This window comes from Musca autumnalis, unplaced genomic scaffold (genome assembly GCF_047663935.1).
Source record: "Musca autumnalis isolate F117 unplaced genomic scaffold, ASM4766393v1 scaffold_5, whole genome shotgun sequence".
NCBI lineage: Eukaryota > Metazoa > Arthropoda > Insecta > Diptera > Muscidae > Musca > Musca autumnalis.
The window spans coordinates 129,776,258-129,798,785 of NW_027412088.1; the positions used below are offsets into that span (position 1 = coordinate 129,776,258).

The 22,528-nt window shown below is 39.4% G+C and overlaps 1 protein-coding gene across 1 annotated transcript in view; it reads left to right on the top strand.

Annotated features, from left to right (window-relative positions):
* Positions 1-1,924: 1,924 nt before the first annotated feature.
* Positions 1,925-22,528, top strand: part of LOC141406160 (uncharacterized) — a 402,688-nt gene continuing 382,084 nt past the window's right edge. Inside the window, exon 1 of the mRNA XM_073991293.1 lies at positions 1,925-6,888. Within this exon, the coding sequence (XP_073847394.1) occupies positions 2,087-3,577 (1,491 nt within the window). The 5' untranslated portion in view covers positions 1,925-2,086 and the 3' untranslated portion in view covers positions 3,578-6,888. The remainder of the gene's footprint in view (positions 6,889-22,528) is intronic.

The following is a 22,528-nucleotide window of genomic DNA, read 5'->3' on the forward strand; positions in this document are numbered from 1 at the left end:
TAAAGAAACTCAAAGAAAAAGCGAAATTTGGCAAAAGTATTCATTTATTCAAACAGAAGATGGTACGATACTGTGTGGTGGTATGCAGTATTGTGCATACTGCATTTGCGAATCGTGTGAATACAAATGTAAAAGCAAGCAAGCATGCACTAAAGCAGTGAATCCTTTTTTGGGGTGAATCTGCTTTTTGCACAATCATATTTTTTATATGCAAGGCACTGCACTATTCGCTTTTGGGAAAAGGCAATAGAGTGTGCCTTTATATGCATTTTGCGGACCTCTGTTGCAGACCATAATCCATCATTAAAAACGAATATTTAAAGGCATGTTAACTGTAGCAATATTTAATACATAATTTTTCATTGCAAGACCTAATAAAATGTTCAATACATATCTGTTTTTTATTCATAACCTATAAATTCAATAGTAATGCCTTACAAACTTAAAGCACACAGAAATACCTAACGGTCGCCACTAAAACACAAAATCTTTAAATATCGCCAATAAGAAAAACTCTTAACACTTGAAGACCACAATGAATCCATTACTCCAAACAAATATTTTGGGAAATGTCACAGCCAGCATATGACTTAATATTAACAACATTTTTAAAATTTGTTTCTAATACATGACCCACAAATCCAATATTTATGCATTACAAACCCCAAACACAATTGTTTAGAAAACAGAAATCCTAATTGTCGCCCCCAAATCTCAAATATGTTGACTCTTGGTTACCGCCAATAAGAAAGAAATTTTAGGACAATGAATACATTACTTCAAACAAATATTTCAGAAAATTCCACAGCCAAGGAAAATTGAATTTATGGTCTTTCATAACAAAACACATATAATACATGACTTGATACTAATATCATTTCTAAAATATGTCACCTTACAAACTCAAACACCAAAACTCGAAACACTGCAGAAAAATAATCCATTGTAGGATTCATAAACACACATTTTCAATAATATAAGCCAAACAAAAAAAAAAATACTTTATTTTAAAGTTTTTGCCTTTTTAGGGGCGAAGGCCATTATTTGTGAGATTTAATTAATTTAATTAATCGAGCTTTTTTTCGATTAATTAAATTATTTAAAAAAAAAATACATTGAAATGTTATTGGATGCGATCTAAAAAAGATTCATTGACAATGACACACAATCATCCCTCACAACAAAATAGCATGATCGTCCATAGCATAGAAAATCCCATACAAATCACATATGCATACACCATGATCAATATCAATAACAATTCTATTGCTTGTATGTATCACATCACCTCACACCCACCCACTTGCATTATGCATCTGCTTTCCCCCCTTTCATTTTCCAAATCAATCCTAGATTTTAATTAGTTTTTTTAATATATACATACAAATAAACAAAAAGGGATAACAATAACAATTCTATATCTTACCCATAGACTTAACCATAAACATAGACACCTGCATGCCTCATATCAAGAATTAATTACCCCAGTTAAAGGGTTGTTTGATTTATTTGACACTAATTAGTTTTTTAATTGATACAGGACACAGCGCCTCCTACTACTTAATGAGTCTAAAACCTTCAATATACCGATATATATACCGTTCTATGGACCCCCTCCCCCCAAAACATCAACGTATACCGACAAATTTCCGAGGGAAATTTTTGTAGCCCGGAAAAGGTCTAAATACCAATTCGGTGGAGGCTAAAACCTTTAAAATACCGAAAATCGGGTGCGCAAGTAGCTGATTTTGACATGTTGAAAAACAAGCGTATGTGCGGCTTGCTACTCTATAAAATAAATGCAAGTGTTGCTTGCCATTCTCAAAATATGTACGAGTGTGGCTAGCCACTCAAAAAATAAGTTATTTAAAAATGGGTGTTTGTCAGTTCTCCTACCGGGCGCGTCCCCACCGGCGGATAGGGGGAGGCGGATGACCGTACTAATTTGTTCTAGATCTAGGGAATTCATTTGTGAGTAAACCTGTTCCGGAACGGATTAGTACGATCACCTGCCTCAGGGAAATTTATTTTCCCCGCGGACAAAAAACTGACTATGGGGGTGTTCCCCTAAAACAAAAAACACAATATGAAGAAATTTGGACAAAGCGAAAAAGTTACGGTGCAGGGCCTAATAAACCCAGTACCGGCGGGTGATGCTGATCTGCCCACGAGTCACACCCCGTCGTCATCATGCGATCGTGAGCAAATCTCTCCCACAGGTGTGGGTGCCTTGGCACCTGTGGTCGAAGGTAATGCGACAAGCACACAGCCTAAGGGCAGATACAGGGAGGAAGAGACTGAGAAGCTAAGGGGAAGTTCATGCTCGACCCAGCCTTCAGATACAGGTAGCGACTCAGACTCCAAATCTGATAGCGAAAGCAAAAATAATATAACCGTCATGGAAATCCCAGAAAAGGATGAGGTCCACAAGATGGTAGACGAAGTGAGCGACAGCATTGCAAAGCTCACAACACACAAAAAGCAGCGGTCTGGTGCTCAACGACGCAAGTGCAGGAAGCAACGGGCAAGCAAAAAGGCTATAGCGCAGGATGCTCCCACAGGGATCATGAACACTCCCTCCACTTCTTCGGAAGCGGCGAAGAGGATCAGATCCCCCGAACAGCAGAACACTGTAAAGCCGACGAAGAAGAAAAAGAGCTCCACATCCCCAAACGTTTCGAGTGCACCGCGTCAAGTACCACGCAAAGGAGACTGTTCCGAGAATCCTTTGGCAGAGGGCGACAAAGTCAGCTCGAACGTGAAGATGGTGTGCCCAGCCGCAGAATCGACTGCAGTGCCTGGGGATTCTGCGAAGAAACCCCGGACCCGGCAGAAGAGGGCTGCGGAGACTGGTAGAGAGCCGCCATCTTACGCCAAGGTAGCCAAGAAACGCTATAGGGACGAACTCTGCTATGCAGTGATCGATACCAATAGAGGTTCCGGAAAGCTACCCAAAGACCATCTTCCAGCAATTGAGGAAATGGTCAACAATAAGATATTGGATCACATAATGATTGGAGGTGATCCAATTCAAATTATCAGCAGTGGGGTCAAAGGGGACGTGATGGTGTTCCAATTTGCCCAGCATGCAAACGTGGCCGCCCTCAAGGATATTATCAGCAGCATAATACCTCCATGGGAAAACGGCAAACTAAAGTTGGTGAGGAAAGACCAAATTCCTCAACTAACAAAAACTTCAGTATTCGTCAGAGGATGGGGCAGCAAGTTCGAGACGGAACGCATGCTCGAAGTCTTTGGTCGTCAAAACAAGGACTTGGACGTGAAGAGATGGGAGGTCTTCCACAGGGAGGAGCAGGAGGACGGAACTCTCCTTGTGGTCGGAATTGACCATCTCTCCATGGCTAGTCTGACAAAGACTAAGGGCAGGGCTTTCTACATCTCCAACGCTGTCCGCTTCAAAACAGGAAAGGCGGTAATCGGCGAAAGCGAGGAAGCCAAACAAAAATGCGAAGAGGTTTTACCTCCCAGCAACAATGAAAAGGGAGTCGATGCCGTAATCAGCGACTCTCAAGAAGCCCGTTTACTGGGGGACCAATGGTTGAGGTCATCCAGATAAACCTCCATCGGAGCGAGACGGCAACCATGGCCCTGATGGAGAAAATCAATAAAGGTAAAATCCATATTGGCTTGATCCAGGAACCTTGGACTATTCAGAACAAGGTCACTGGACTAAACCATATAAACTACCAACTGTTTTTGCAAATACGGGGTCTCGACCGAGAACCTGTATAATATGTTACAAAACTTAAGTTTTCTTTTCTCTCCAGAGTTGTCAACATCGGACGCAACTGTGCTGAAGCTGGGGAATGGAAATATATACCTTGCGTCAGTATATTTACCGTTCGACTCGCCGACACTACCACCTACGTCGGAGCTGCAGCGGTTGGTGAGGAAAGCAAAACAAACAGGTAACGGAGTACTAGTAGGTAGCGATGCTAACTCACACCACATTGCGTGGGGTAGTACTAATACTAACAAAAGGGGCCAAGCCCTTTTAGATTTCTTGAATACTAACGACCTAATAACCCTTAACATAGGTAATAAAGCCACCTTTGTTAACAAGATTAGGGAAGAGGTATTAGATATAACAATATGTTCCGAAAATCTTATAAACGAGGTGCAGAATTGGAGGGTCTCGGAAGAGCACTCCTTCTCGGATAATCGTTATATAAGATCTGAACTAACACGGCCACCGCCGAAACCTATAAGTTTCCGAAATAAATCCAAAACCAATTGGATAAAATTTGGGAAACTAATAAAAGACAGGCTAGGGCACGATAGATATGAATGCCTAAGCACGGAAGATATAGACAGAAATGTCAACATTATAACGGAGGTCTTAGTAAAGTCATTCGAAGAAAGTTGTCCCCTTCGAGAGAGGAAATCTGCCTACGAAAAACCCTGGATGACAGGAGAAATTCGTAACAAAGGCAAAGAGGTCCGAAGGCTTTACAACAGAGCTCGACGAAAGAAATTAGCTGTATTCTGGGACAACTATCACACAAAACTTAAAGAATACAACAAAATGCTAGAACAGCAAAGCGCAATTCCTGGAAACTTTTCTGTGAACAGGTAGACAGCGTAAATGATGTATCCAAAATAAAAAAGTTTCTATCGAAAACCCATACACAAACCGAGATCATGGTGAATGATATGGGAAATAAGATGGAAACAATCGAGGACACGCTGGGGCTTTTGATGAATACACATTTCCCGCCGAACACTGCGACGCACGCAGGGGTGCCGGTAATGAGGGAATGTGTTACAGAGGAAGCACCAACAATTGATGAAGCGATGGTAAAGGATGCCATCAAGAGCTTCAAACCCTTCAAAGCAGCGGGGCCGGATGAGATATTTCCGGCTTACTCCAGAAAGAGATGGACTTCATTGCGCCCAAACTATCTGGAATTTTTAACGCATGCTTAAAACTAAAACTATACCCCTAAAGCCTGGCAGGAGGCGAGGGTAGTATTTATCCCCAAACCTGGGAAGGCAAGTTACGCAATTCCTAAGTCTTATCGTCCGATAAGCCTAACATCCTTCCTGCTTAAAACCATGGAACGAATAGTCGACACCATGATTAAGAGCAAGATTCCAAACGATATGCTTAAATACAAACAACATGCATACGTTAAAGGTAGATCAGTGGAAACCGCATTACATGAGGTTGTACACCACATCGAGAGAACCTTCGACAGGAAGATGTATACACTAGCGGTATGCATTGATATCGAGGGTGCTTTCAACAACGTCAGCACCGAAACCCTTATCCAATCCTTAGATAAGTTTCAGGTGAATCGGGCCCTTAGGGACTGGATAAGCCACATGCTAAGGAATAGATGGATAAGCTGCGGGCTACTTGACGTAAAAATAAAGGACAAAGTTGGTCAGGGTACGCCACAGGGGGGGGGGGGATTTTATCCCCACTCCTATGGGTCACTACCATAAATAGCCTATTAAGGACTTTAACCGATGAGGGATTTGACCCAGTCTGTTATGCAGACGACGTTATAATACTTCTGAGGGGTAAGAATCCAAACTTGCTATGCAGAAGAGCTGAATCAGCCCTAAAACTAGCGTACAACTGGGCTAGACCAAGAGGTCTTAATGTAAACCCGGAAAAAACGGAAATATGTCTGTTTACTAGGAAAACAAAACTGGGACACTTTGAAGAACCAGTTTTCCTAAACAAGACGATCAATATTTCCAATAAAGTCAAATATCTGGGAGTAATTCTGGATAGGAAACTTAAATGGAAAGACCATATTCAAGAAAGAGCCAATAAAGCTCGTAGATGTTGGTCAACCTGTAGAAGGGCTATAGGCGCCAAGTGGGGTCTTAATCCTAAGATGACACACTGGCTAAACAAAAGCGTAGTTAGACCTATTCTAACATACGCTTCAGTAGTCTGGTGGGCAGCTATGGATAAAAAGTGTAATATTAAAATACTACAGAAAGTCCAACGAATGTGCTGTCTAAGTGTAAGCGGCGCAATGAGGACAACATCAACGAGGGCATTAGAAACTATTCTATATATACACCCAATAGAAATCCAGATAAGGTATGAAGCGGCTGTCGCAGCTATTCGACTTAAAGCGATGGACGTGTGGATCAGTAAGGACCACGTAACATACCATCAAAACATTCTACAGGTAACAACGGGAGAGTCAATGGATAACATTGTATCGAACCGTATACCTGAAACTTTTGTAGCTGCCTCATGCGAGACATTAATTCCAGACAGAGACTCGTGGATCGGCGGAAATCTAGCACAAATGCCGACTGGAAACTGATGTTATACAGACGGCTCAGTGCTAGGTGGGAGAACGGGACTGGGTCTCTTTATTGAAGAACCAGAGACCGAAATATCTCTTCGTTTGCCGGATCACAATACGGTCCATCAAGCGGAGATCCGAGCGATCACAGAGTGTCTGAACTGGCTTAATGCCAACACGAGGCCAACTACTGTAAACGTCCTTACGGACAGTAAAACTGCAATCAAAGCAATAACATCCAAGACAGTAAAATCACAAACAGTCTTGGATTGTATAAATTCGATCAACAGCTATACTCAGCATGGCACGGTGCGTATAATATGGGTACCGGGACATGCGGGGAATAGAGGTAATGAGATTGCAAATTCTCTGGCAAAAAAGGGAAGGGAATTAGCAACCGTAAACTTGGCGAACGCAAAGCCACTAAATGCGTCTCGGCTAGAGTTAAAAAATTGGGCAAAAAATGCCCACTTATCCCTATGGAATAGAGAGGAATTAGGGAAAGCCACAAAAATCCTATGGGGAGACCCAAATGAGGAAAAAACAAAAAACCTATTACTGGTAGGTAAAGCAGAGTTGAGTAGACTTACAGGTGTTCTTACAGGTCACCTGGGTTTACAAGCTCATCTGCAAAAAATTAATTGTGCAGACAACAGCGTATGCAGGGCATGTGGAGAGGATGATGAAACATTGGAGCATTTTCTCTGCCAATGCCCCGCTTTCGCAAACATCAGATCCCAGAGATTTTAGGGAACGATACAATACCAGATCTTAATCAGGTAATTGTAGACGACCTAAAACAATTACGGGATTTTGTTAAGGGAACAGAGTTCCTTAATTAATTTATAGTAGAGTCCCATTCTTCAAAAAAAAAAAAAAAAACTTAGACTAGAGCGCACAACAGGCCAACAGGTCATATCAACTCCGAAGATAACCCAGCAGACATTGCAAGCCGTGGCTGCCCACCCAGTGAATTGATTAACCATAGACTTTGGTGGAAGGGACCATAGTGGCTAAAATTGCCACGACCAAGATGGCCAAGTAAGGAGATAAATGGAGAGACAAATCTAGAGGCTAAAACCAGGAAGGCACTCGTTTTAAACATCGAGGATGTATTGGAGAAAGACCCTATGAAAGGTATCTCGTCCTTAGCCAGGGTATACAGAACATATGCGCAAGCATTGAGATTCTGCAGAAATACTCTAGTAGATCGACAAAACCTACTAACATCGGAAATAGAACTTTCAGCGGATGAGATTAAGGCCGGCAAACGTGCCAGTATCATTCGAACACAAAGATATTTTTTCGCGGACGAATACGAAGCACTGGAAAAGAAAACCCGTATACCTCCAACCAGCTCATTACTAACTTTGACTCCCTATCTTGATCAGAGAGGCATAATGAGAGCTCATGGAAAATTGGCACAATCGCCATCCCTCACTTTCAACGAGAGACATCCTAGTCTACTACCGAACTTAGGAAAATTCTCCCAATTGCTTGTCGAACACACACACAAAGTAACGTTACATGGTGGGAACTCACTAATGCTTAGGGTCAGAAGATCGGAGTTTTGGCTACCCAGATTGAAACCTTTTATAAGAAAAGTCATACGCAATTGCAGAGTTTGCACATTGTACAAGGCCAAAGCTCAGAAACAAATAATGGCATCTTTACCGCCAGAAAGGACCCTTCTAACTATAACTTTTAACAATACTGGAGTGGATTTTGCAGGGCCATTCAACATCAAGAACTTTACTGGTAGAGCTTGTTTGGTCACTAAAGGAAACGTATGTGTTTTCGTCTGCTTTGCGACAAAAGCCATTCACTTTGAAGCCACCAGCGATTTGTCCACTCAAGCATTCTTAGCAGCTTTTACGCGGTTTATCGGTCGGCGTGGCTGTCCATCCTGTGTTTATTCGGATAATGGGACTAACTTTGTTGGAGCAGCGGAACTTTTAAAAAAGTACAGACTCGCTTTTTTAAGTCCCTTCAAAACTCAGTCATACACCAAAACATACAAAATAATCTTAATTGGAAGTTTATTCCGCCTGGCGCTCCCCATATGGGTGGCCTTTGGGAGGCAGGCGTTAAATCTTTCAAAACACATTTACGAAAATCAATTCCAAAGATGAACTTTACATTTGAGGAATTTTGTACTATTCTCACACGAATCGAATCATGCTTCAATTCTAGACCACTTAGTTCCGCTAGTGACGATCCTAGCGATCTATTCCCACTGACGCCAGGTCATTTTTAGATTGGCGCGCCAATTTTGGCCGCCCCCGAACCTGATTTCTCAGATTGCGATATAAACTTGGCAAACAGATGGAAAAGACTCAAGATTATTTCCCAAAACTTTTGTCAAAGGTGGAAGATAGAATATCTTAGGGAACTACATCGCCGTACAAAATGGAAAGTTCAACTTCTTCTTTATTTGCCATTCCGTATTCGGGTTTTAGCGATCATACAATTACATAATGATAATTTGGTATATTTAACAAATCAGTTTATTAATTTATATATAGGTTTCTGTTTTTAGCGGCATTCAGAAGAGTTCTTTCATTATGGTGTCCAGTCCAATCTTGAATGTTTTTGAGCCATGATGTTTCCCGTCGCCCTCTTGGTCTTCTCCCATCGATTTTTGTTTGGATAATAATTTGCAGAAGCTTATATTTTTCATGCCTCATAATGTGACCAAGATATGCGGTTTTTTGTGTTTTTATATTTTTTATTAATTGGCGTTCGACTTGCATGCGTTCTAACACTTCGTCGTTTGTAATGCGCTCGGTCCATGGGATCTTTAAAATTCGACGATATATCCATATTTCAAACGAGTTCAGTCTTTTTTCATCTACAGCTTTCAAAGTCCATGTTTCCGCAGAGTACAATAAAACGGACCATATGTAACATTTTACAAATCGTATTTTTGTAGTAAGACTTATGTCGTGGCTAAGTAAAACTTTGTTATGTTTGAAAAAATTGTTTCTTGCCATTTCTATTCGGCATTTAATTTCTCTTGATATGTCCCATTTATCGTTGATTTGAATACCGAGGTATTTGTAGGTTGTCACTCGCTCTATTTCATCGTTATTTATCTTTAGTGGCGTATTATTGTCGGCATGATTCCTGCTTACTACCATATATTTTGTTTTCTTAACGTTGATTTTTAATCCGTATATTTCGCTATTTTGTATTACTGCGTCTATTAATTTTTGTAGTCCAGCTATGCTGCTTGCTACTAATACGGTGTCATCAGCATAGCGTATGTTATTTATAAGGGTGTTGTTTAGTTGGATACCAATATTCTTTCCACGTACAGATTCTTCGAATATTTTCTCGGAATATATGTTAAATAAAAGAGGGGACAATATGCAGCCTTGTCTTACACCTCTTGAAATTGGAACATCGTCAGTTAATTCATTATCTACTTGAATGTTTGCTATCTGTTTCCAGTATAGGTTTTTAATGCAGTTTATGTCACTGTCTTCCAATCCGATTGAAAGTAGGATCTCTATCAATTTATCATGATTTACCGTATCGAACGCTTTTTCGTAGTCTACGAAACATAAGAATACATCTTTTTGTACCTCTCGACAATTTTGTATTAATACTTGTACAGCTAGTAACGCTTCTCGTGTCCCCATGCCTTCCTTGAATCCAAATTGTGTTTGTCCCATGTGTGCTTCGCAGATCGAATAGATTCGTCTATGTATTATTTTTAAAAATATTTTAAGAGCGTGGCTCATTAGACTTATTAGTCTATAGTCACTGCAGGTCTTCGCATTATTTTTCTTGGGTATTGTAATAAATGTTGATTTGAGCCAATCTTGGGGATATTGTCCTGTTTTATATATATTGTTGAATAATTTTAAAAGAAGCTTGGTGTTATTTCCGTCTATTAACTTAAGTACCTCGGCAGGTATTTCGTCTGGACCCATTGCCTTTTTATCCTTCATTGACATAATAGCTAGTTGTAATTCATTCTCAGTAATGGGTGTCCCTGTAAAATTAATTTCATCCCCAGAGTTGGATAAGGATGTTCGTTGGTGATCGATAAATAATTGCTTAATATATTCTTCCCATAGTTTTTTCTTTTCTGCAGTTTCATAAATTGCTACTTTATTATCATTGTAGATAAATGTTGACGATCTCTTTGGATAAATACCAGATGTCTCTTTTAATTTTTTGTGGAGATTGAAGTCGTCATGAAGTATTTTAAGTCGTTCAATTTCCTGACATTACTTATTTATTTGCTCATTTTTTGCAGCACGTGTAGCGATTTTAATTTCTTGGTTTATCTCCCAATATCTTTCATAGTTTACATTTCTGTGTTTACTTCTTTCTTTCCGAAGTGCTCGAATTTCATCCGTTATCCATGGATCTTCTTTTTTGCGCATGTTGGTTCCGATTATATTTTTTGTGACATCTTTTATGGATTTTTTCACTTGGTTCCATAGGTTCTCGACATTACATATTGTTGCATTTATTTCAGTGAGGTCGGCATTTAATTGTTCCTTTATCGTTTGTTTCGTTAATGGGTCATTCAGTTTTTCAATATTGATTCTTGGTTCCGGCTTTTTCTTGCGAGTGGTAGCAAGTTTAATTCTTAAATTGCACATTAAAAGGTTATGGTCTGAGGGGACATCAGCACCAGGATAGGTAGAACATTTTGACACACACGTACAGTACCTCTTATTTATCAAAATGTAGTCTATTTGGTTTCTTACTATGTTGCCATTATTATCCTGAGGTGATTTCCACGTATAAAGTCGCCTAGGGTGAAGACAAAATAATGTATTGGTGATTTTGTATTTATATTCTTGGCAAAACTGAATCAATTTCTCTCCTCTTTCATTCCGTTTTCCCAGTCCGAATTTGCCTGTAACTTCAGCTGTTACTTCTTGCCCGACTTTGGCATTAAAATCCCCTTGGATTATTGTGATGTCGTGCGGTTTTGTCATTTTCAACAATTTTTCCAAGTCGTTGTAGAACTGTTCTATTTCGTCGTTATTGCTATCAGAGGTGGGTGCATAAACTTGTATTATGTTTATATTAATTGGTTTTCCAGATATTTTCACCATCATGACCCTATCTGATATTGGAACCCATCCAGCGACGCTGGCAGCTATTTTGTTCTTGATCAGAATTGCGACACCTCTTCTATGAATTCCTTCCGGGTTTCCGGAGTGATAAACTTTTATATCATGAGATACAAATTCTCCATATTCCGTCCACCAAGTTTCACTAATGCCCAACACATCTATCTGTAACCTTTTCATCTCGTTTATGGTATTGTCCAATTTCCCAAGTTCGTAAAGACTTCTGATATTCCACGTTCCTATGTTTAGTTTGGTTTTACCTCCGGGGATTCTTAGCACCCTCGAATTGCCGGAGACTGAGGGCCGTTTGTTATTTCCTGTATTCATTGTAATTGTATGGTTTTCAAGGGATTATACTTCAGTGGTTTCCCGTTGCCTTCTGAAGGGTTTATAGTTTTCCTTCTTTTTTGTTCAGCCGTTCCTCTGGAATACAGACGCTGTTTGTAGCCGCCCAATATGGGTCAGACGCTACCGATGAAAATGGAATGTGCTTGGCTTGCTCCAAACCGATATTCACATTTCGCTGTGTGTGTGCCGCTTTCGCAGTTTCTGCTACGCCACCCACTCTCCAAAGGCGACCATATTAGTCGACTCGACATCTGCCCGCCAGTGATACTAAGGGACCAGCTGCCGTCCCTTAGGCTAGATTTTGGTCACCCCCGGGTATTTTATTTCCCCGGTGTCCTGTATGTTGTTGAAACACACCGAACGTCCCCAATTCGCCAATGGGAGGGTCCCGATGGAGGATCTAGCAAGCCCCACACGGGGAAAGTTCAACAAGATAACTTAAAAGAAGGAGATTTAGTAGTGATTAAAGACGATAGATTGGCTCCTAATGAATGGAAGATAGGAAGGGTTGAAAAGACTTATCATGGGGTTGACTCAAACGTTCGAGTAGTTGACTTACGTACAAGTGGAGGGACCATTACTAGACCCATTACAAAAGTCGTCAAGTTATTTTCCGACTGACTAGTCGGGCCCCCTTTTTTTAAAAATCCATGGTACTCCTCTCTCATTTTTATTCCATATATGGCAACTTATCTCTCCTCTGATGACTGGCAGCCAGAAAACCAGGGCCAAAGTAACCGAGCCACCTTCAAAAGTAACCGCCAAAATAGCCTCGGAGAAGTCGGTCCAACCAGAGGAAGCAGTCACGAAAGGCCAAGCTATTGGCAGTATGCCTGTGGTATCTGCCAGGAGGATCACCCCATTAGTTCCTGCCGCCGGTTTTTAGAGATGTCGCCCACTCAACGCTACGAAACGGTTGAGCGGAGGAACTATTGCCGCAACTGTCTTGCGAGGAGTCATCTAGCGCCGGACTGCCAATGCCTCAAGAGCTGCAGACGTTGTGACTATCGGCACCATACCCTTCTTCACGGTACGCCACAATTGGATGATAATATACGGCAGCCAGAAACAATCCAATCGGCCCCTTTCACATGGGACCTGGTAATGACTCCAACGGCAATAGTACGAGTAACGGCTGAAAGTATAGAATTAGAATGGCTATCCGGGCATTGGTCAGTCAATCGGCATCAGTGTCGCGGTTGTCTTACTCCTCCTTTAGACGAATGGGGCTCCGGTCCTTTTTATTCCGAGAAAGAAGATTCGCCACATTTAGAATAATGGCGCGTAACCCCAACAAAACATGGGGATTGAAGATAAACGCGCTCATTACCGATGAGCTGCCATTTCGGCCCTATAATGGCCTTCCGACTGCTCATACCTGCCTCAGGGAGGTTTTCAACCCGCCACTACTAGCATAGGGTCTAACACGAAAACAGAGGACATTAAACAAAACGAACACTAACACAAAGGCGGAGGCACTCACAGAATACTGGACCCTTGATTACTAGGTCCCCACTTTGCCCGCCCTTCCATGGTCCATGTATCCCTTCATCATCTCACGGACCCCATTTCCTCCATCTACGGCATTAACTCCCTTCTTTCAACCGTATACTACCATTAAAAATGTTCTCACTCAAATTTCATATTAATACAAGTCATCAAACATATTTATTGTAAAACAAAATACGGAATAAAAGTTTAAATTATTTAGTTAAACTTAAGTGTTATATAAAGTCATTATCATGCGGCTACTAAAATTGGTAAAAATGCTAACAATATTCATTAATTCAAATCTTTGTCAAAACGAGACTCACACCAGTATCGTTAGGGGGTTAATAGGTCTATATTCTGACCAAATTCTATTTTTATGTCGATATCCCTACCTATATGAGCTCATGTAAGTAGTTAGAATTTCGATTTTGGGAACTTCCAAGCATCCCAGACAAACTAAATGAACCCCTACCAACTACTTCTTTGTAGGTCCCTTACAATAATTACCAAAAAAATCAAAACAAATATTTAAATATATGTTAAAATATGGTTATGAAAATTTTCTGAAAAACAGATAAGAAAATAACTTATATAACAACAAATAAAAATACGTAAATAGAAAAAAATATTAAAAATACATATAAGGCCAGTACCTATATACGACCGTATGCCCAAAGCGTGTGTGGTGAAAAAAAAAGTAGAACACATGTATTCTTATGAATACTACCGAAATACGTCGAGCGTATTCAATTTCAAGTTGAACAAATTCAACTATGACAGGCCGTAAAATATGTTTTGTATAGATGTATGTGTGTGTTTTGTATTTCGAAAACAAAAGCAAAACATAACATAAAATGTATATTTTTATAGAAGAAAATTATTTGTTTCTACAAAAGAAAGAAATGTTATATGTTTTCATCGCGGTTTTTCTGTCTTAAACGGGATTTCGGTCGTAACGTAGACTATATTTACGCACATAACCGCTCTGAACCTGAGTATCCGTTTTGCTTTTAGCCACCTGCAGAGCAAATATACTTTATTTGTTGTTGTGTCCTACTTTCGCAATTAATACACTTTACTTGGCACAAAAAGTTTATACGTTTTCATAATCGCACTTTATTTTTTTATAGCCTTCAAATTTTATTATTTTTCTAATTTATTTCCCACAGGATAACTTTCTTTTAATAGGTTATTTAATCTTAATAAACGCGTTTGTGTCCGAACCATTTCTTTTCCACACTATTATGGCCATTCATTCCCAAAATTTTCCTTCTTATATGAGCGATTTTCACTCAATATAAATTCCAATATTTCATTAAAATCGAGTTATTTATAATATTATATAGTATACCTTTGTCTTTTTTTCTCTATTAAGTTTCTATTAACTCCATTTATATTTAAATTTAAACTTTTGCCATAAATCAATTCGAGACCTCAGTGTTGGAACTACCTTTTTATACGGCCTACCCTGTACACTTAGTACGGGGTGTAATAACGCCTGGCATATTGACAGCTTACATTCCCTGTCAAAACAAAAAGAACCAGTTACACACATCGTCTCGTGTGCAAAAAAATCTTTGTTTACCAATAAACAAACCAAAAATGGAAATGTAGCCCCCAACAACGCCACAAAAGTGAATATAAATTTAATAGAGTGTCTTAAGAACAGTGATTACACAATTTAATTTGTGTGCGATTGTGAAACTGCGGTAAAATACAAGAAATAATCAATTTTCGTTTGTTTAATTAATAATTCTTGTTCCGATTTATGTAATGATGCCTTGCAGACATAAAGTGCATCCTTCGTTATGGCTCCAACTCATTCGGGGTCATCTTAACCAGGCCCCGTGGCATATATTTGTGATTCTCCTATGCTAGCCCAACAAACGACAACAAAAGTGTTCAATAGGCTCACTGTTTTGGCATGACACATTTTGAAGGTGGCGTTTTTGTGCTATGTGATAACCCTCCCGCAACAAAACTCCGGTTATGACGAGCGCGAGAGGGAGTAGACGGTGTGCGGAGAGATTTGTAATGTTATCGTGAATTATTGTCTTATGTTGATTTATGAGGGGTTGAGGACCAACGTGGGGAACTCTCACACCCTGAGATCTAATTAGTCGGGCTCTTTTGACATTATTAGGGATGTATTTTAGTATTATTTTATTATTTAGATCGTTTACTTTGCCATTTTGTCTTATCTGTAATATCTCGGTCGGCGACTGTTTTGGACACGGTATGTAGTGGATTCAATGATAGTAAGTTCGAAAGTTTACCACCATAGCATTACACAAATATAGGGCATTTCCCATAAAGGTTTAACTTATATGGTTCCTAGCTAGCATCACAGTCTTGTTGTTGCCATCCGTTATTCACAATAGTGTGTCACCTTTTCAAATCTTTTGCATGTGCCACACCCATGGATCGACCTTGTAGGTCTTCAATCTCAAACATATTATTTCCTATTTGTTTGACAATGCGTCACTTAGTAAATTTTCGGACGAATTTAGCGTTGACGTTTTTTCCGAAGCCACTGAGCATATAATTGCGACGGTAAACTTCCTGCCCCGGTATAAGTTTCGTGACTCGGGCTCGTTGGTTATACCTCTTGGCACTTACTTCATATGCATGGTGCATATTTTCTTTAATACGCTCTCTTATGAGCATTAGTTTATCATTTTTATCTAAGTTTAAGATTTCATGCTCTGTAAGTGACTTCAATTTCCTCGCCGGCGCCATTGGTGTACATATGGTACCCAAAGAGCGCGAAAAATGGGGTTACCCCGGTTGCCGTATGTACTGACGTTCTGAGTGCGCATTCTATCTCTGTTAACTAGAGATCCCAATCACGGTGATCTTTTTCTAAAAACGCTCTGATCGCTGCCAACACAGATTGGTTTACGGGCTCAGAGGCGTTTGATTGGGGAGAAGATGGGGCCGTTTGCATATGACGAATTTGGTATGCCTCTATCATGTCTTTGAGTTGTTTTGCGTTGAATTGTGCGCCATTCTCGCTATGGACCGTTTCCGGCACTCCGAACTTTCGAAATACCTCCTCAACGAGAAATTTAACAACATTACCCGCTGTCGCTTCCCTCATACTCTTTAGGAACACAAACTTAGTAAAGTGGTCCATAACGACAAAAATATTTGCGTTACCGCTTTTGGACCGAGGGTATTTACCCAGAAAATCAATGTATATTTTCTGAAACAATCTTTCTGTTTTGACCTGGTTGCCTATGGTTGGTTGGGTGTGATAGTTTAACCCTTTGGTTTCCTTACAGGTCGTACAATTGCCCACGTATTGACGTACCTGTGAGGTCATGTTGGGCCAGTAAAATTGTTCTCTTAAACGAGCCAATGTCTTTGACATTCCCCCATGAGCAGCAGTCGGCGAATCATGGGCTTTCTGAATAAGAACGTGGGTCACAGATTCTGGAACCCACAATTTCCATTCGTATTCGCACAACACTTCGTTTCCTTCTTGCCGAACCCTTTTAAAAACCATGCCATCGTTTACCTTTAAGTCTGGTAGTCTCTGTCGATTAGTTCCAATGGTTTTTTTCGAAGACTTGGTCGACGTCGATTTCATCCACTGTCGGGAGCCTCGACAAGGTGTCCGCAACAACATTATTTTTTTCTTTTCGGTGCTCTATATTGAAGCGGAACGCCTGCAACTGTAATGACCAGCGGGCAAGCCAACCACTCAAATCTTTCAAACTCATAAGCCATTTCATAGGGACGGAATTTCTTTACTGCCATAACAGCCGCCAAACATTCTTTTTCTGTTACGCTATAATTTTTCTGGCTAGAGTTTAATTTTTGCGAATAGAAAGCTATGGGGTGCTCGTCCCCCTGGTCATTCAGCTGGAAAAGCACCGCTCCGATTCCGTAATCGGAAGCATCGCATTGTATGTAGAATTTTCTACCAAAGTCTGCATGACGCAACAATGGTGCGGTAGTCAGGGTTTTTTTCAAGCAGGTAAAGACGTCAATTGCTTCATCGGTCATGGTAAGCTTTTTTGACTTCTTAAGAGTGTCTGTAAGGGGGGCAGAAATGGTGGGGAAATTCTTGATAAAGAGCCTATACCACCCTGCGGTACCTAGAAAACTACGGACCTCTCTAGGGTTCCTAGGGATGGCAATCTTCTTTATGGCTTCTACTTTATCTGGATCTGTCTTAAGCATACCATCACCTATTATAAAGCCGAGATATTTGAGCTCCCTAAAACAGAATTGGAATTTTTTTAACCCTATCGTTAGATTTGCATCCCGGAGATGGATGTGTTGGTCAAAATCGCTGGATATGACCAGCAAGTCATCAAGATATATAAATACGTTTTCCTTCAGTCTGCTCGGGACGACCTTATCCATTAAGCGGCAAAGGCGTTGGGCCGCATTGCAAAGCCCAAAGGGCATTACGCGGAATTGATATAAGGGTCGTCCCGGCACTGTAAAGGCTGTATACTTTTTACTTTCTGGGTCAAGTTCAATCTGCCAGAAAGCAAATTTTAAATCCACGCTACTAATATAGTAGGTCTCATCAATTCTGCTGAGAATCCCATCTATATTTTGTAGCGGGTATGCGTCTTTTTCCGTGAGTTTGTTCAACTTTCTTGCGTCGAGACAAAATCGATTTTCCCGGGTTTTCGAACAACAGTAGTCCGATTACACCACGGGCTCTCACTTTCTTCAATGACTTTTAATTGCATCATCTTATCAATCTCCTCATATGTAATTTGCTGTACAGCTGGCGACATGGGATGGTGTCTATCTTTGAAAGGTTCAGCTCCCTCAATCAAGGTTATTGTGTGATTTTCTATTTTAGTGCAGCCCAATCCCTTCTCTTCAAAAGAATCCAAATCCTTTATTACTAGGCCTAATTTTACCCTCCGCTCCTCTGTTAGGACATGAGGTTTCAATTTATGTTCGGCCACGGTATTTTTACATGCCTCCATAACCTTTTCATAATCGATTTCCTCGACCCCCAATACTTCTGGCGCAAGCTGAAAGATTCTCCAGAAATCGAACCCCAAGTATAATTTTTGATCTGATGGTCATCTCTTTCTCATTGGATTTGAACTGTACTGAAGTGCATATTTTTCCAATAATTCTATACTTCTGACCACTGGCTGTAGTCACAGTATTAAAAATTGGTTTAATTTCAATGAATGCTTCTTCAATCAGTTCCCTACATCCTTTGCCCAGGATACTAACGGATGCTCCCGTGTCTAATAAACCCTTCATCTTCCTTCCTAAAATCTCGACATCTGCATATACCCTCGGATCATGATATGTTGTGTTAGCCAGTATTGCTTTGACTGTTGTCTGCGAAAAAGACTTGCCGAACATTGTGGTGAAGACGCTATGTCTTCATCCAAAAAACTGGGTCCAGGAGAAACTACTAGACCCCTTTACAACTTCTTGATGATACAAATGATAATGAAATGGACCAAGAAATACCCCAAAGCAAAAAATACATTATTTCGCCTGTAAAAGTGATAAAGAATCTGTCATAAAATTATTAGACAGCAAAAATCTCTCCAACTACCCAATAGAAAAATCTCTCTTGGTTTAAAAATCATATGTGAAACTCCTTCTGTTTATGAAAGTATAACTAAGATTTTGAGTGAAAACAAAATTCAATTCTTTACACATGACACCAAAAACAACAAGCCATTCAAAGTAATACTTCGAGGTCTTGAATACAAGAGCGACATCGAAGTTAAAAATGAACTTATTGAATTAGGGTATAAATGCGTAGATGTAAAAGTTGTCAAAAAGACCTACGAAAAATATGAAGATACCATTTATATTGTATGTTTTGAAAATGGATAAGTAAAACTCGATGATTTAAAGAAAAATGTGAAGAATCTTTTTAAAGTTATTGTTTACTGGGAATACCAACGAAAATTTAAAAGTAAACCAGTCCAATGCCGCAAATGCCAAATGTTTGGACATGGGGAGAGAGGATGTAATGTTATTGAGAGATGTGCTAATTGTGCTCAAAGACATAAAACAGCTGATTGCATATCAAACATTATTAAATGTGCCAATTGTGGTGGTAAACACCGATCTACTGATCTCAATTGCGAAGCTCGCTCAAATTATATTGAAATAATGAAAAACCTTACAAACAAACGTGTTAGCTCTCGTCCACAAAATATTGAATTCGCCGTTAACGGGACCAGCTTCCCCCACATTGGCAATCCCCGACATTTTAACTCTCGCCTTGTGAATTCTGGTAATGCGTACAACAACGTTACTCGCACTAATAACTCGAGAGAAATCACTCAATCGAACATGAACAATTCTCACCATTTCAACAACAACAATTCATATTTATTCTCTGACCAGGAAATAATGGAACTCACCACGGAGATGTTATCTAAACTCAGTGTGTGCAGAACAAGAGAAGATGAATTTGGAGTAATAACTCAATTAGCAATTAAATTTGTTTACAACAACATTAAATAATGGTTGTTTCGGATTTGAAGATTGTATTATGGAACTGTAGAAGTGTCCGAAACAAAATTTTTGAACTTGTGAATTTGTTAAATGTCAATAAAGTAGATATTTGTTTATTATCTGAGACTTGGCTGAGAGTAAATAATACATTTTACCATCCTCAGTATACAATTATAAGAAAAGATCGACTAGAACAGAATGGTGGAGGTGTTGCCATACTAGTTAATAAAAGTATTAAATTTAAGGTAATCTCCTGTATTTCAACCGATGTCATAGAATATGTTGGTATTGAAGTTTGGCAAAGTAGCCTAAAAATTTACAGTGTATATTTTCCAGGGGGACAAAATAATAGTGTTCTTCGCAATAAATTTAAGAGAGATGTCAGGAAACTTTTAAGCGTTCAGGATAAATACTTAATATGTGGAGATTTAAATTCCAGGCACAGATCCTGGAATTGTATTCGTGCCAATCCATGGGGAAATATTCTTCATGAATGTTCCTCTATCTTTCCAGTGACGATCTGTTTTCCAAGTTCGCCTACCTATATTCGTTCTGCTCCCAGACTAAATCCCTCTACTGGAGAATATTTAAAAATGTTTGTCATTCGCTTGTTAATGGCAATGATGTTATAGTTTCTGACAAAGACAAGCGTGATGCTTTTGCCAATTGTTTCCTTCAAAATAACCTCATATCTGAAACTTTGGGAAGTGCACAACATGGTGCATTGGTGCACCAAGTGGTTCAGCATTTTGACTCCATTAATGTAGATACACCAGATGTGGAATTGATTTCTTCTGAAGATGTAGGAGTAATTATTAGTAGCACAAAAAAGAAAAAATCATGTGGGTTGGATGAAATAAACAATCAAATGTTACATCAACTCCCTCCTCCTGCAATAATTTACTTAACGCAGATTTTTAATAAATGTCTTAAGTTCCAGTACTTCCCAAATACTTGGAAGTCTGCAAAAGTTATACCAATCCCTAAACCTGGGAAGCCCCTTAGCAAGCCTGAAAATTACAGTCCGATCAGTTTACTTAGCTGCATTGGCAAAATTCTTGAAAAGCTTTTAAAAAGAAAACTTGAATTATTCATTGATCGTGCAAATATCCTCCCAAACGAACAATTCGGGTTCAGAACATCCCATTCTACAATACATCAAATTAAAAGAATTTGTAATAGTGTCAAACAAGACTTTGCAGTAGGGAAATCAACGGGTTTAGTAGATGTAGAAAAGGCCTTTGATTCGGTCTGGCACGAAGGAGTAATATATAAACTAATACAATTTAACTTCCCTTTGTATTTAATAAAATTATTACGTAGTTTCCTCAAAAAAAGATTATTTTCTGTTGCTATTGGTAACTCTATTTCTAATGCCATTGAACTACCTGCCGGAGTACCTCAAGGGTCAGTTCTGGGCCAATTCTTTATAATATTTATTGTAGTGACATGCCAAATATAAGTCCCTGCCTATTTGCTGCCTATGCTGATGACCTTGCCATTTTTTACTCACATGAACTTGGTCAAAACATAGTGACCGAACTTCAATGTTTTCTTAATATTATTCAAGATTATTACTTCAAATGGAAGCTATCTTTTTCACTAGAAAAAGAAAACCATGTTTCTTACCCAGTAATAACCTAATAATGTCTGGCATGTCTGGCAATGTTGTTGACTGGGCAGATAATGTTTATTTATTTATTATAATAATAACACTGTAGTAAATACAATGTTAATAAGAAAGGAAATAGCATTGGCTACAATGGCCATCAGCTAATAATGTTTAATATCTAGGTATATACTTATATAGGAAGCTACTTTTCAATACCCACATTTCAATTACGGTTGAAAAAGTTGAAATGTATAAAAAAATTTTATATCCAGTCATTAACAGGAACTCTCTTCTTAGTAATAAAAATAAAATCTTAATAGTGAAAGTAATTTTCCAATCTATACTTTTATATGGATGCCCAATTTGGGGAAATTGTGCTAAATCACATATAAAACATTGCAGATTTCCCAAAATAACAGTGGGAAAAGCGTTAATTTCGGTCGGGCCGAACTTTATATACCCTCCACCACAAATTTCAGCCATTTCGGTGTGATAATGAGGCCAAAACCTTCAAAATACCGAAAATCGGGAGATATCATCCTATGGGGGCTATATCAAAACGTGGACCTATATAAACATTTTATGGTAGAAATGTTTCTTAGCCTCTGGAAACACAAAATACAAAGTTGCAACTGATTCTGTTGTCAAATGGGGCGTTATATGGGTGCTATACCAAAACGTGGTGGTAGTGTTAAGCCCCTTATTTTCATACTCATCCAGTATCACCTCGTTTATTTGTCTCACAGGTCGAGATTGGAAGTGCCGTTCTGCCTCTTTGCACTCAATGCGTAGCATCTCTACAGTGGAAATTGTCATGGGATACACGATGGCCTTGATATTTTCCCGAACGTTGACCTTTATGATATTGATCATGACCTGGACGGTAATCAATTGTCCCATTACTTGGAAATAAACATCAATGGATTCGTTTGCCATTTGTTTCCTATCCACCAAGTCCCTCATGGCTTCAAAGGCAGACTTAGTGTTTTTATATTGGCATAGAAGAGTATCCTTCAATTTTGCCCAGGTCGTGAACCCATGCAATTTGTGTGACTGCCAGTACCATTCAAGGACCGGCCCCGATACAAGCAATCTGAAATTTCTCAGTATCTCGGTCCAAGAAATCCCATATTGAGATTGCAGGCACTCTAAACGGAATATGAATTCCTCCACCGTTAGTTTTTGTGCATCACCGTCAAATTTTATCCCAAACT